The 15,000-nt window shown below is 46.4% G+C and overlaps 1 protein-coding gene across 1 annotated transcript in view; it reads left to right on the plus strand.

The window, feature by feature from the left end:
* The window catches only part of LOC115415836 (semaphorin-6D-like), a 211,175-nt gene that overhangs the window by 146,149 nt on the left and 50,026 nt on the right, over positions 1-15,000 (plus strand). The window contains 1 exon segment of the mRNA XM_030129485.1: positions 5,333-5,353. Coding sequence (XP_029985345.1) covers positions 5,333-5,353 — 21 coding nt within the window.

The raw sequence follows: 15,000 nt of genomic DNA on the forward strand, positions 1-15,000 counted from the left end.
CATTAGTCCACATCAGTCCACATTAGTCCACATCAGTCCACATCAGTCCACATTTGTCCACATCAGTCCACATCAGTCCACATTAGTCCACATCAGTCCACATTTGTCCACATCAGTCCACATTAGTCCACATCAGTCCACATGGGTTCACATCAGTCCACATTTGTCCACATCAGTCCACATGGTCCACATTTGTCCACATTAGTCCACATCAGTCCACATTAGTCCACATCAGTCCACATCAGTCCACATTTGTCCACATCAGTCCACATCAGTCCACATTAGTCCACATCAGTCCACATCAGTCCACATTTGTCCACATCAGTCCACATTTGTCCACATCAGTCCACATGGGTTCACATCAGTCCACATTTGTCCACATCAGTCCACATGGTCCACATTTGTCCTCATTAGTCCACATTAGTCCACATCAGTCCACATTAGTCCATATGAGTCCACCCTGACGGCACCTGTTTTAAAAACCTAAAAACCTGGTGTCATATTCAAATCTTCAATTCTTCATAAAGAAATTCAAAATTTGAGTGCTATTTGTGTGGTTTGCAGTCCAGTTTCATATTTGTTTGCAGTCCAGTTTCATATTTGTTTGCAGTCCAGTTTCATATTTGTTTGCAGTCCAGTTTCATATTTGCTGCTAAGTGCGGCCCATCTGCTGGTTCTGCTGGTCTGCATACTGATGGGTCAGTGTTCTTCCAGGTGAAATCTCACTGTCATTAACTCATTAACACTTAACTCTCCTCCGGTCTCTGAGTGATTCCATTTTTTTTCCTTTTTTTTTCTTTCAAATCTGTTATTTATCCACTTCATTAGTCTCACATGACAGAACATGATGCACTTCCTGTTTGTACTGGTCTGAATGGAGCTTCATGAAAAGTATTAGATAAAGCTGAGGATCACTGCACACATACTCAGTACGCAGAGGAAAAGTGGAACGGAGCTACAGAGCAGCTGTTTACTTCCACAAAATGTTCCCTCTTCTGCCCTCACAATGAGAATACAACATATCGAACCAGTGTTCAGAACTCAGAGCTCCTCCTTCAGCCTGAACTCTGTGCATGTGTGGATCCACTCTGTCTGTTTAAATCCAACAGTTTCCAGGTTGTTCCATACACAGAAACAGTTGAATCTGGTCCCAGTCATGTGTCTGTCCAATTAGATTCAATTCGCATCAATATTAGCTGAGTTCTAATTTTAAATGTGTGGGAAATGGGATTTTCAGTGTTCAGTGTAAATGTCCACAGAGTCCACATTCCACAGTGGATGTGGACAATTTAGTTCCACATACAAGAGACTGTTCTAAGCTACAGGTGGATCCAACTGGAGAAGAAACGGAGTCGATTTGAATTTTGGATGAATTTTGGAAAATGTCTCAGTGATGACAGATGGAAAACTGTAGATGTTGTGACCTTGCTGTGACCTTGAACTTTGTCCTACTGGGACCAAAATGGACTGGGCTGGTCCCAGGGCCTAGGCCTATCTGTGGGGAAGATCTGGGAAAGATGGGTGGAAGAGTTCTACACTGAAGGTGAGAACAAACAAACAAACAAACAAACAAACACACACACACACAAACACAAACACCCAAAGTAAAGTGATCACATCACCTTCTGGCAGAGGTAATCAGCTGTTTGCATGGCTTATAAAATGGATACTGCACTGATATTCCAGTAAAAACGAGGCTGTGCATGATCTCTTTAAAAACACAGTATTTTCCAAATATTCAGCCACTTGAACACAGTCTCAGTCTTTCATTCATTTCTGAACCCACTTCCTTGAAAAGGCCAGAGCATGTCCAAACATCTGCCTGTTCCTCTGTTCCTCTGCTGTCTTTGGGCCAGAGGTGAGTTTTGTTTGGACCACAGACTGAACAGGACAGAGTCCGTGGGTGTAAATGTGGGTGTGGCCTCTGATATCAGCCATCGTGGGTTTAAAGCCTACAGCTGACCCTCAGCAGTTCAATGACCACCACAGCTGTGGGCCATTACTGTATAATCCTGTATTTACTTCAATATTTTCTCTCATACTAGCTGCATTGTACCCGTGGTGCCACTGTACAATAGTATGAAGTAGAAGTTGTGTGCCACCACTGTCCATTTATAAACTACCATTTACTCCTGCACTGTGCAGGTAATAATCTGAGCCAACATGTGAGGCATGAAGGGAAGAGCATGGGTGTGTTTGTTCTGTGCAGCAGGATTCCATTCATGCAGCAGTAGTAACTGTAGCCTTCAGTGGAACATGGTCTGGTACCAGCAGAACTGTCAGGAACAGCAGCAGAACCACCAGTGTTGGACCAATGACTTGAAAAAAGTAATTAGTTATAGTTACTAATGACTTTTCCCAAAAACTAATTGAATTAGTAATGGAATTACTCCTTCATAAATGTAATTAGTTACCAGGGAAAGTAATTATTGCATTACCTTTTTGAAAAACCTTCAATAATGAAAAAGGAAACTGATTTGTGAGCGTGTTTCACAGTCAGTTATAGAGTAGAACAGCAGCAGGGACTGAAGACCAGCACTGTGGGGAGGATGGGGTCCACCAGGGCCCACCAGGGCCAGGCTGGGGTCCACCAGGGCCAGGCTGGGGTCCACCAGGGCCAGGCTGGGGTCCACCAGGGCCAGGCTGGGGTCCACCAGGGCCAGGCTGGGGTCCACCAGGGCCGGTCTTTTCCAGCTCATCAGTGCAGATGTGCATTTACAGAAGCAGATGTTCCTGCAGTTCATCCACATCTGCACTGTTTTCACTCACTCCTCCTGATCCAGTCAGACTGGCACTGAGAACTCCTCCCCTAAATGAGCTGAGAACTCCTCCCCTAAATGAGCTGAGAACTCCTCCCCTAAATGAGCTGATAACTCCTCCCCTAAATGAGCTGATAACTCCTCCCCTAAATGAGCTGATAACTCCTCCCATAAATGAGCTGATAACTCCTCCCCTAAATGAGCTGATAACTCCTCCCCTAAATGAGCTGATAACTCCACCCCTAAATGAGCTGATAACTCCTCCTCTAAATGAGCTGATAACTCCTCCCCTAAATGAGCTGATAACTCCTCCCCTACATTAGCTGATAACTCCTCCCCTACATTAGCTGCGTTCAGGTGCCTGTGCTGTGCTGGTTCAACTCAAACTGGTAGATGTCATCAGTGGTTCAGGTGAAGGGGGCGTGGACAACTCAGACTCATGGACACACAGGTGAAGGATGAAGGCATTGTGGGTAATTTGAATAGAACAACTGGTAAACGAATCAGTTCTTATTGTTCAGTTAAAAGAGTCGTTCCAAAGACTGGACTGGTCCTTGAACGTCTCCCCTCTGGTGTGTGTCTGAGTCAGGACAGAGAACAGCTGTTAGATCAGTGCACAGGAACACACCACAGTTCACTGACGCTAACAGGAACGGAGTTGGAACGTTTCAAATAGTAATTCGTTAGATTAGCCGTTATGGGAAAACAATAATGGTGTTAGTAACACCGTTATTTTTAACGCCGTTATTTTTAACGCTGTTATTCCCCAACACTGATAACCACTTCTGAGTATGGCGGCAGGAGCTGGGACCCTGTTCAAATCTCCCAGCATGCCTCACAACATTTGAATACGGACATAAAATTGTGCCTGGTAGATAGTCAGGTCATGTTTGTATCATTTGGTGAGTTTGGTGCAGATCAGGCCTGTGAAGGCTGAGGAACACCTGTATGAACACCCTCCTGTGCTGCAAATACAACATCTGTCAGACATCGATGGGAGGGACAGACACGGGGCGGGGCCAAAACATGCATTATATAGGTAGGATTAATCCCACACGGTCCAGTTTTCATCCAGAAATATTTAGTGTTTCATTCAAACATTTGAAAAGCTTATTTTTCTCTTAAAATCCCAGCTGTTTGTGGATGGCTGTTTTTATTTTTTTTACCACTAATCCTGCCAATTAGTGCAGCTGCCTCTGTGGTTCATTTGTAGTTCATCACCTGCAGCAGTTCTGGTGCAAAGCAGGGAACCCATACATGAAAGTAATCCTCCAAGTGCCGGCAGGGGTCAAAATCTGCACCGTCACATTTGGACTGGATTAAAACTGCAAACAGGTCTGAGAAGGTGCTGCAAAATAAAATGATTAGACGTGTACCGAGTATGTCAGTATGAGGACTACATGTGAAAAGCAATTAGATTTATGAAAAGGGAGGGACTAAATATGAGCACTGAAAAGTACTCTGTAAAAAATAAAAAAAAAAACAACATAAAAAAAACAGTATTATTCCAGCAGCAGGGGTGCCGAAAAAATATTGTTAAAATAAAGGAAAATAACCATCTCATAAAAATACAGTAATTTTCCATAATTAAAATACAGTTTTTTGCCCTAACTAAACATGAGATTTTGCTTTTTTTTTTTTTTACTTTTCAATGTTTAATAAAGAATATTTTCATCTATTAAAACGATCCAATTCCCTATAAATATATATATAAATAATTGTCAGTGAGACTCAGTTGTCCAATCCACTGATAAAAACTGTATTTGGACAGTTTATCAGTGCTTATACATGTTCTACATTCACAAAAATACATTTATTCAACAGTTTTGTTGTGAAACCTCCTGTAATTACACAAGATATTTGTCAATGAACAAACAAGTCTGGTTCAACTGACAGAACTAATACTTCTGTTATTGTTAATTGTTAGTAATTTTATCTCATTTTATTTATTTACTTTTTTTACAGTATTAAACATTAAATTAACAGTTTAATCTCATAAATAGAAAAGCAATATTTGTGAAATTATGATACATTTGCAAATGTATTTTAACTGTATTTTTCTGTGAAAAAAGAAAAAAAAAATCTTTTAAAAATGGAAATTTTATGCTTATTCACAGTTACAGTTTTTTCCTGTTCTTTTCCATTTGACATGTAAAATCACAGTCTGTTTTTGTCATTTCATTGGTATTTTCTTGTATCTGAAAAATATAGGAAAAATCTGTCAAATAAACAGTGAAAATTCTGTTAAATTACAGATTTTTTTTACAGTGTAAGGGAGTCTTGGAAAAAAAAGGTCACCTGCTGCAAAGACAGAAAAAGGCTCTGTGGGAGAAAAACACATCCTCCTGTGAGTTCAGGAAAAGGATGGATTTGGATGTGACACATGGAGGACAGTGCAGTGACATGAATCAGTTTTTGTCCTCCGTCCGTCCGTCCGTCCGTCCGTCCTCAGACACTGCGTCCATAAAGTCCATAAATCCTCTTCCATTCACACAGACAGACTGTGGAGGTGCAATGATGAGCTACTCAGCCTCAAATGAGAAAAGAACAGAACAAATAAATAACCAGCAGAGGCCTGAGCCGGAGGGGGGGGGGTGTAGTAATAGAAACAGTAACACAATCTATTTGCGCCAGAGCCTGTGACTGTGTGTGTGTCAGTAGAATGAGAGCAGCAGCCCAGACACTGATAAGAACCAACACAGGAAACAAATGTGACCGCTGCAAAGGCGGTGGAGCAGTCAGCACTAACGTCCAAAGGATGGAAAGTATAGACCCTGCCTGAGCTGAAATGGAACTGACACAGCCGTATGAACGTCTGAACATGTGGACACGTAGCAGAATGGACGCAGGAACACAGTGTGTCTGAGGTGGAACACTTGGAACCACATGAACCCTTCATTATTCAGCCGTCAGACCCTCACACTGGGCAGGTCACTTCATTGTCCTCAGTCAGATGTGCCCAACCAAATACTGACGTCAAACACTTCTGAAATATCAGTCATGTTGAGAAAAGACCAGTGTGCATTTGAAAGTTTAGCATTTAACATTAATTTGAGTTATAAAGGTAAGACGTAAGTTACCTTCTGTTAGTGAGCTTCATACAGTAGTTTACATTAGTCATGTTTGAACTTTTCAGACAGTAACTGTATACAGTAGCATTTAAGACTGACTTCATATTATATATCAGAAAAGAAACTGGAACATTGGGTTTTTGTTTGTTTTTAGCAAACACTGTAGCTAACATTAGAAAACCAGTGTTCAGAACTCAGAGCTCCTCCTTCAGCCTGAACTCTGTGCATGTGTGGATCCACTCTGTCTGTTTAAATCCAACAGTTTCCAGGTTGTTCCATACACACAAACAGTTGAATCTGGTCCCAGTCATGTGTCTGTCCAATTAGATTCAATTCACATCAATATTAGTTGAGTTCTAATTTTAAATGTGTGGGAAATGGGATTTTCAGTGTTCAGTGTAAATGTCCACAGAGTCCACATTCCACAGTGGATGTGGACAATTTAGTTCCACATACAAGAGACTGTTCTAAGCTACAGGTGGATCCAACTGGAGGAGAATCAGAGTCGTTTGGAATTTTGGATGAATTTTGGAAAATGTCTCAGTGATGACAGATGGAAAACTGTAGATGTTGTGACCTTGCTGTGACCTTGAACTTTGTCCTACTGGGACCAAAATGGACTGGGTTGGTCCCAGGGCCTAGGCCTATCTGTGGGGAAGATCTGGGAAAGATGGGTGGAAGAGTTTTACACTGAAGATGAGAACAAACAAACAAACAAACACACACACAAACAAACACACAAAGCACAGTGATCACAGTACCTCCTGGTGGAGGTAATAATGGCACAGACAAAGGCAGTTCTACTGATCCAAATAACAGACATCCTCAAATAAAATGATCATAAAACTTTAGGTATTCGCTCCAGAGATCTGACAGTAAAAAAAAAAAAAAGAAGTACACAAAACAACAAGAAAAGCACTCAGAGAGCGCAGACCTCTGCCAAGGCAGATCAGTGGGCCCCCATGGGCCCCTGTGCCCCCCCCCCCCCCCCGATCACCACCAAAATTTAGTCATTTCTTCCTTGTGCCAGTATCAACGTTTCCTGAAAATTACATGAAAATCCGTCCATAACTTTTTCGGTTATCTTGCTAACAGACAAACCAACACGCACACATGTAAACACACAACACAAAGTGATCACAAATACCTCCTGGCAGAAGGAATTATTGCAAAAGCATTAAGTACAATCTTTTACCTTCATAGTGTTGTTTTTTTTTTATAGAAGGAAAAGGGTGGATGACTTTGAAATGACAGCCAACCTGATTGGAAAGGAAAAAAGAAGGCTCATTTTCAAAGGATTTAACAGATGATGTAATAAACCAGTTTGTAAATGTCAGCTCGATACGAATGTTATGAGCTCTGATTAGAAAAAGTACAAAGGCAGTAAAGTATTTAACACACACACACACACACACACCTTGGTAATCCCAACCATGTTTGTTTTCCCAGTTGTGTTTGACAGTCAGTAACAGATGAAGCCCACAGTGCAGCAGAGGGTCACATGTGTGTATGTGTAGTCCATCCTATAAACCCCAGCACAGACTCCGAGCCCAGAGGACGAACCTGTGACCTGCTGAGATTTAAAAAAATAACAACAGTCAGGTTCAACTAGAACTGGGGAATACGCCCACCTGTGCACTGTCTACACACACACACACACACACACACACACACACACACGCACACACACACGCACACACACACACACACACACACACACACGTGCATGTTAACAGAACAGTGGAAAACCAGCTGTGGTTCCACACCTGTGTGCTTTGTTCATGGTGCCCTCTGTGGTTCTTTGACCTTTTTTTCACCACTCTTCTGCACATTCAGATGAACCAGTGTGGGCCGCACTAAAAACCAGACTAGCAGCTAATTTAGCCGACGAGCACTGGGAGGCGGTTTGATAACAGAACCAAGTGAACTCATTAAAAGACGACAGGAGGAGAGCAGAGATGAACAAGGGAGTGGGGGGGGCATCGATGGCAGCTCGTTTTGTAAGGAGTTATTTATACTTATGGGGACCATGGCAACAGACCCTGACGTTACCATCCAGGAACTGATAGAGCTCCGCCCCCTCTGAGTCCCATCACACAGGCTCCTCCCACCAAGGATATTATCGAAAACTAACGACATGATGAAAACTAGAATTGTAAAAACATTTTTGTTAACTGAACTAAATAAAAACTATAATTAAAAGAAAAAAACATAACTAACTGAAACTGTATTGTGTGTTTACTAAACTAACTAAAACAGATACAAATTCTGGATCAAATTCCCTTCTTTTTCATCTTTGTCAATGTCAGATTGATATAAAATGGATTTCTTTGTCTCTCTCAGTTTTCTGTGCTGTCTCCATACGACACTTTTTGCTCCGTCACTTGTGTTCACTTGTGGTTTCCAGTCGTCTTCTGGTCCCCACTCTACCTGGAAACATGGAGACTAAAGCAGCAGAGTCCTGTCTGGGATTGATTTGAATAGGAGCACAGAGAAGAAGAGAAAAGAGACCACTGAACTACAACTGAACTACAACTGAACTACAACTGAACTACAACTAAACTAAAACTGAACTACAACTAAACTACAACTAAACTACAACTGAACTACAACTAAACTACAACTGAACTACAACTGAACTACAACTGAACTACAACTAAACTACAACTGAACTACAACTAAACTACAACTGAACTACAACTGAACTACAACTAAACTACAACTGAACTACAACTGAACTACAACTGAACTACAACTAAACTAAAACTGAACTACAACTAAACTACAACTAAACTACAACTGAACTACAACTAAACTACAACTGAACTACAACTGAACTACAACTAAACTACAACTGAACTACAACTGAACTACAACTAAACTACAACTGAACTACAACTGAACTACAACTAAACTACAACTGAACTACAACTGAACTACAACTAAACTAAAACTGAACTACAACTAAACTACAACTAAACTACAACTGAACTACAACTAAACTACAACTGAACTACAACTGAACTACAACTGAACTACAACTAAACTACAACTAAACTACAACTGAACTACAACTGAACTACAACTAAGCATTTAGAAAATAACAAATACTAATAAAAACTATCAAACCTGCTCTAAAAACTAATTAAAATGAACTGAATTAGAGAAAAAAAAGTCTAAACTAAATAAAGCAAAACTAGAATGAAAAATCCTAAGCTATTAGAACCTTGCCTCCCACTAGTGTCATTCTGTGACTAGAAAAGCACTTGGAGAGCACAGACCTCCACCAAGGCAGATCTGCCCCCCCCCCCCCCCCCCCCATCACCACCAAAATTTAATTATTTCTTCCTTGTGCCAGTATCAACATTTACTGAAAATTTCGTGAAAATCTGTCCATAACTTTTTCAGTTATCTTGCTAACAAACACACACACACACACAAACAAACACACACACACAAACAAACACACACACACACACAAACAAACACACACACAAAGCAAAGTGATCACAGTACCTCCTGGAGGAGTTAACGAACACAAAAGATAATGAAGCAGTAAATGAACAGGACAGACCATGTGTAATTTAATAGAACGTAAAGAACCAAACCCAACTACCCATTCAAAGACTATGGACGCCTTTGAATGATACTGTTTAGTGTCAGATGTTTAGAATGAACAGGACCCTCCAAACTGCCCAAACCTGCAGATCCTCCACTGCAGGTCCCACCTCAGATCCTCCCCTGTGGGTCCCACCCCAGACCCTCCACTCTGGGTCCCACCCCAGACCCTCCACTGCAGGTCCCACCCCAGATCCTCTACTGTGGGTCCTACCCCAGACCCTCCACTGCAGGTCCCACCCCAGATCCTCTACTGTGGGTCCCACCCAGATCCTCCTCTGTGGGTCCCACCCCAGATCCTCCCTGTGGGTCCCACCCCAGATCCTCCACTGCAGGCCCCACCCCAGATCCTTCACTCTGGGTCCCACCCCAGATCCTCCACTGCAGGCCCCACCCCAGATCCTCCACTGCAGGTCCCACCCCAGGTCTAAAACAGTCAGTCCTCCAGACTCGGTGTTCACAGGTCCAGCTGTACAGCAGAGATAACAGGTTCTGGTCCACATAGATCATGTCTGTGGTCCAGAGCGCTGCACCAGGCTGACTTCATATAGAACCTGTTTAAATTAGGTGAAGAGCGTCATGGATAATTCGGCTGGTCTCCAGGTGGGTCACATGACTCTGTGGGCTTTGACGGCTGCCTTAGCTTCAGGAGCGCCTCCGTTAACGGGCAGGAGTTTTTATTGGATTATTCACCCTGACAAAAAACCAGCACCCATCTGAAATAAACCGTCAACACAAAGGTCAGCTCCGTCCATTAGACTCTGACTGCAGTTTTTAGTCTGTGATATGGAACAGGTTCTTCAGCTGTAACTGAGGCACTGAGCATCTTCTCATGTCTTCACCCACAAAGACCGGACAGGACCAGGATCCACTGGGCCTCTGAAGGACTGGTTCAGGGAGCACCAGACCCCACTAGTCACTTTTCCATTGGACAACTTGACCCATATTTACTAAATGTTGAAAAAACAGAAGTGTGTAATGTCGGTTTGTCCATTAAATCACAAATGTGTTGATTTGTTTGTTTCTTCTGGCAGATGTCAGAAGTCATTCCATAAACCATCCATCCATTATCTGCCTCTTATCTGGGGCTGGGTCACAGGAGCAACAGTCTAAGCAGGGATGCCCAGACTCCTCCCTCTCCTCAGACTCCTCCTCCTGGTGGGACATGCCCAGAACACCTCCCCAGGGAGGAGTCCAGGAGGATCTGAACCAGCTGTCTGATCCACCTCAGCTGGTTCCTCTGGATGTGGAGGAGCAGTGGTTCTACTGTAAGCTCCTCCCTCCTGACTGAGCTCCTCCCCCTATCCCTAAGGGTGGACCCACCCACCCTACAGAAGAAACTCATTTGGACCGCTTGTATCCTGGATCTGGTCCTTTGGGTCCTGACCCACAGCTCCTGACCACAGGTGAGGGTCTGAACGTAGACTGAGGGTAAATCCAGAGCTTCTCCTTTGGGCTCAGCTCCTTCTGAACCACAACAGACCCATACAAGTACTGCAGACGCTGCACCCACCCACCTGTCAATCTGAACCTCCACCCACCCACCTGTCAGTCTGAACCTCCACCCACTCACCTGTCAGTCTGAACCTCCATCCTTCCCTCACTGTGAACCAGACCCACATACTGGAACTCCTCCACTGGGGCAAAGACTCTCCACCGACCCGGGGAGGGCAGACCACTTTTATCTGGTCCAGAACCATGACCTCAGATTTGGAGGTGCTGATTCTCATCCCAGTCCAAACCACCCCAGGACACACTGAAGGCCCAGGTTCCATGAGGCCAACAGGACAACATCATCTGCAAAAAGTAGAGACGAAATCCTGTGGTCCCTAAACCGGACCCCCTCTGGCCCAAACCGGACCCCCTCCGGCCCAAACCGGACCCCCTCCGGCCCCTGGCTTTGCCTAGAAATTCAGTCCATAAAAATTCTGAACAGAACCGGTGCCACAGGGCAGCCCTGCAGAAGTCCCACCTGCACCTGGAACAGGTCTGACTGACTGTGAACCAGGCTCCTGCTTCGGTCATACAAGGACCGGACTAGACTTAACAGAGGGCCCCGGACCCCATACCCTCACAGCACCCCCACAGTCCAACGCCTTCTCCAGACCCACACAACACATGTGGACCGGTTAGGTGAACTCCCATGAACCCTGGAGCACCTGATGGAGAGTATCAGCAAAAATCTGAGTTATTTTGAATTTAAACAACAAATGATTTAAGGAAAAGACAAAAGTATTGATACAATATTGATGTTTCTTTCAATCAAAGATCTAATTGCACCACTGTTACAGTGTTGTTGGGGGGGGGAGGGGGGCTGCAGGTTTATGGTCCTCCAAAGGGGGGGGGGGGGGGGGGGGGGGGGGGGCACAGAAACAGACTGAGAACCACTGATTTAAATTAATAACTTTCTAATATTTACTTTCACTCAGATTTTTCATACGACACTAAACTTTACTGTAATTTTGTTCTTTCAGTCCAAATTTCTACAGACTTCAGTGAAATTACTGTGACATCCTGTTCCTCAAAATTCAACTTATAATTTAGTTCCTAATTTTGTCCTTTTTCCAGAGCTGTAAATTCAAACCTGTCAGACAGATGAGTGAAGAATGAGCCTCAGCACCTTTAGACTGAAGAGACGGCTGACGAGTTTTATTAGGTCCACTGGTCTGGGCCTGGGCACTGGTCTGAGCCTGGTCACTGGTCTGAGCCTGGTCACTGGTCTGAGCCTGGTCACTGGTCTGAGCCTGGTCACTGGTCTGAGCCTGGTCACTGGTCTGAGCCTGGTCACTGGTCTGAGCCTGGTCACTGTTCTGAGCCTGGTCACTGGTCTGAGCCTGGTCACTGATCTGAGCCTGGTCACTGGTCTGAGCCTGGGCACTGGTCTGAGCCTGGTCACTGGTCTGAGCCTGGTCACTGTTCTGGGCCTGGTCACTGTTCTGAGCCTGGTCACTGGTCTGAGCCTGGGCACTGGTCTGAGCCTGGTCACTGGTCTGAGCCTGGTCACTGTTCTGGGCCTGGTCACTGTTCTGAGCCTGGTTACTGTTCTGAGCCTGGGCACTGGTCTGAGCCTGGTCACTGGTCTGAGCCTGGTCACTGTTCTGAGCCTGAGCCTGGTCACTGGTCTGAGCCTGGTCACTGATCTGAGCCTGGTCACTGGTCTGAGCCTGGTCACTGTTCTGAGCCTGGTCACTGTTCTGAGCCTGGTCACTGTTCTGAGCCTGAGCCTGGTCACTGGTCTGAGCCTGGTCACTGATCTGAGCCTGGTCACTGGTCTGAGCCTGGTCACTGGTCTGAGCCTGGTCACTGTTCTGAGCCTGGTCACTGGTCTGAGCCTGGTCACTGGTCTGAGCCTGGTCACTGTTCTGAGCCTGGTCACTGGTCTGAGCCTGGTCACTGATCTGAGCCTGGTCACTGGTCTGAGCCTGGTCACTGGTCTGAGCCTGGTCACTGGTCTGAGCCTGGTTACTGTTCTGAGCCTGGTCACTGATCTGAGCCTGGTCACTGGTCTGAGCCTGGTCACTGGTCTGAGCCTGGTCACTGTTCTAAGCCTGGTCACTGGTCTGAGCCTGGTCACTGGTCTGAGCCTGGTTACTGTTCTGGGCCTGGTCACTGGTCTGAGCCTGGTCACTGGTCTGAGCCTGGTCACTGGTCTGAGCCTGGTCACTGATCTGAGCCTGGTCACTGGTCTGAGCCTGGTCACTGGTCTGAGCCTGGTCACTGTTCTGGGCCTGGTCACTGGTCTGAGCCTGGTTACTGTTCTGGGCCTGGTCACTGGTCTGAGCCTGGTCACTGGTCTGAGCCTGGTCACTGATCTGAGCCTGGTCACTGGTCTGAGCCTGGTCACTGGTCTGAGCCTGGTTACTGTTCTGGGCCTGGTCACTGGTCTGAGCCTGGTCACTGTTCTGGGCCTGGTCACTGGTCTGAGCCTGGTTACTGTTCTGGGCCTGGTCACTGGTCTGAGCCTGGTCACTGGTCTGAGCCTGGTCACTGATCTGAGCCTGGTCACTGGTCTGAGCCTGGTCACTGGTCTGAGCCTGGTCACTGGTCTGAGCCTGGTCACTGGTCTGAGCCTGGTCACTGGTCTGAGCCTGGTCACTGTTCTGAGCCTGGTTACTGGTCTGAGCCTGGTCACTGGTCTGAGCCTGGTCACTGGTCTGAGCCTGGTCACTGGTCTGAGCCTGGTCACTGGTCTGAGCCTGGTTACTGTTCTGAGCCTGGTCACTGATCTGAGCCTGGTCACTGGTCTGAGCCTGGTCACTGTTCTGAGCCTGGTCACTGTTCTAAGCCTGGTCACTGGTCTGAGCCTGGTCACTGGTCTGAGCCTGGTTACTGTTCTGGGCCTGGTCACTGGTCTGAGCCTGGTCACTGGTCTGAGCCTGGTTACTGTTCTGGGCCTGGTCACTGGTCTGAGCCTGGTCACTGGTCTGAGCCTGGTCACTGGTCTGAGCCTGGTTACTGTTCTGGGCCTGGTCACTGGTCTGAGCCTGGTCACTGGTCTGAGCCTGGTCACTGATCTGAGCCTGGTCACTGGTCTGAGCCTGGTCACTGGTCTGAGCCTGGTTACTGTTCTGGGCCTGGTCACTGGTCTGAGCCTGGTCACTGTTCTGGGCCTGGTCACTGGTCTGAGCCTGGTTACTGTTCTGGGCCTGGTCACTGGTCTGAGCCTGGTCACTGATCTGAGCCTGGTCACTGGTCTGAGCCTGGTCACTGGTCTGAGCCTGGTCACTGGTCTGAGCCTGGTCACTGTTCTAAGCCTGGTCACTGGTCTGAGCCTGGTCACTGGTCTGAGCCTGGTTACTGTTCTGGGCCTGGTCACTGGTCTGAGCCTGGTCACTGGTCTGAGCCTGGTCACTGGTCTGAGCCTGGTTACTGGTCTGAGCCTGGTCACTGGTCTGAGCCTGGTTACTGTTCTGAGCCTGGTCACTGGTCTGAGCCTGGTCACTGGTCTGAGCCTGGTTACTGGTCTGAGCCTGGTCACTGGTCTGAGCCTGGTCACTGGTCTGAGCCTGGTTACTGTTCTGAGCCTGGTCACTGGTCTGAGCCTGGTCACTGGTCTGAGCCTGGTTACTGTTCTGAGCCTGGTCACTGGTCTGAGCCTGGTTACTGTTCTGAGCCTGGTCACTGATCTGAGCCTGGTCACTGGTCTGAGCCTGGTCACTGGTCTGAGCCTGGTCACTGTTCTAAGCCTGGTCACTGGTCTGAGCCTGGTCACTGGTCTGAGCCTGGTTACTGTTCTGGGCCTGGTCACTGGTCTGAGCCTGGTCACTGGTCTGAGCCTGGTCACTGGTCTGAGCCTGGTTACTGTTCTGGGCCTGGTCACTGGTCTGAGCCTGGTCACTGGTCTGAGCTGGTCACTGATCTGAGCCTGGTCACTGGTCTGAGCTGGTCACTGGTCTGAGCCTGGTTACTGTTCTGGGCCTGGTCACTGGTCTGAGCCTGGTTACTGTTCTGGGCCTGGTCACTGGTCTGAGCCTGGTCACTGGTCTGAGCCTGGTCACTGATCTGAGCCTGGTCACTGGTCTGAGCCTGGTCACTGGTCTGAGCCTGGTTAC

Source organism: Sphaeramia orbicularis, unplaced genomic scaffold (genome assembly GCF_902148855.1).
Source record: "Sphaeramia orbicularis unplaced genomic scaffold, fSphaOr1.1, whole genome shotgun sequence".
NCBI lineage: Eukaryota > Metazoa > Chordata > Actinopteri > Kurtiformes > Apogonidae > Sphaeramia > Sphaeramia orbicularis.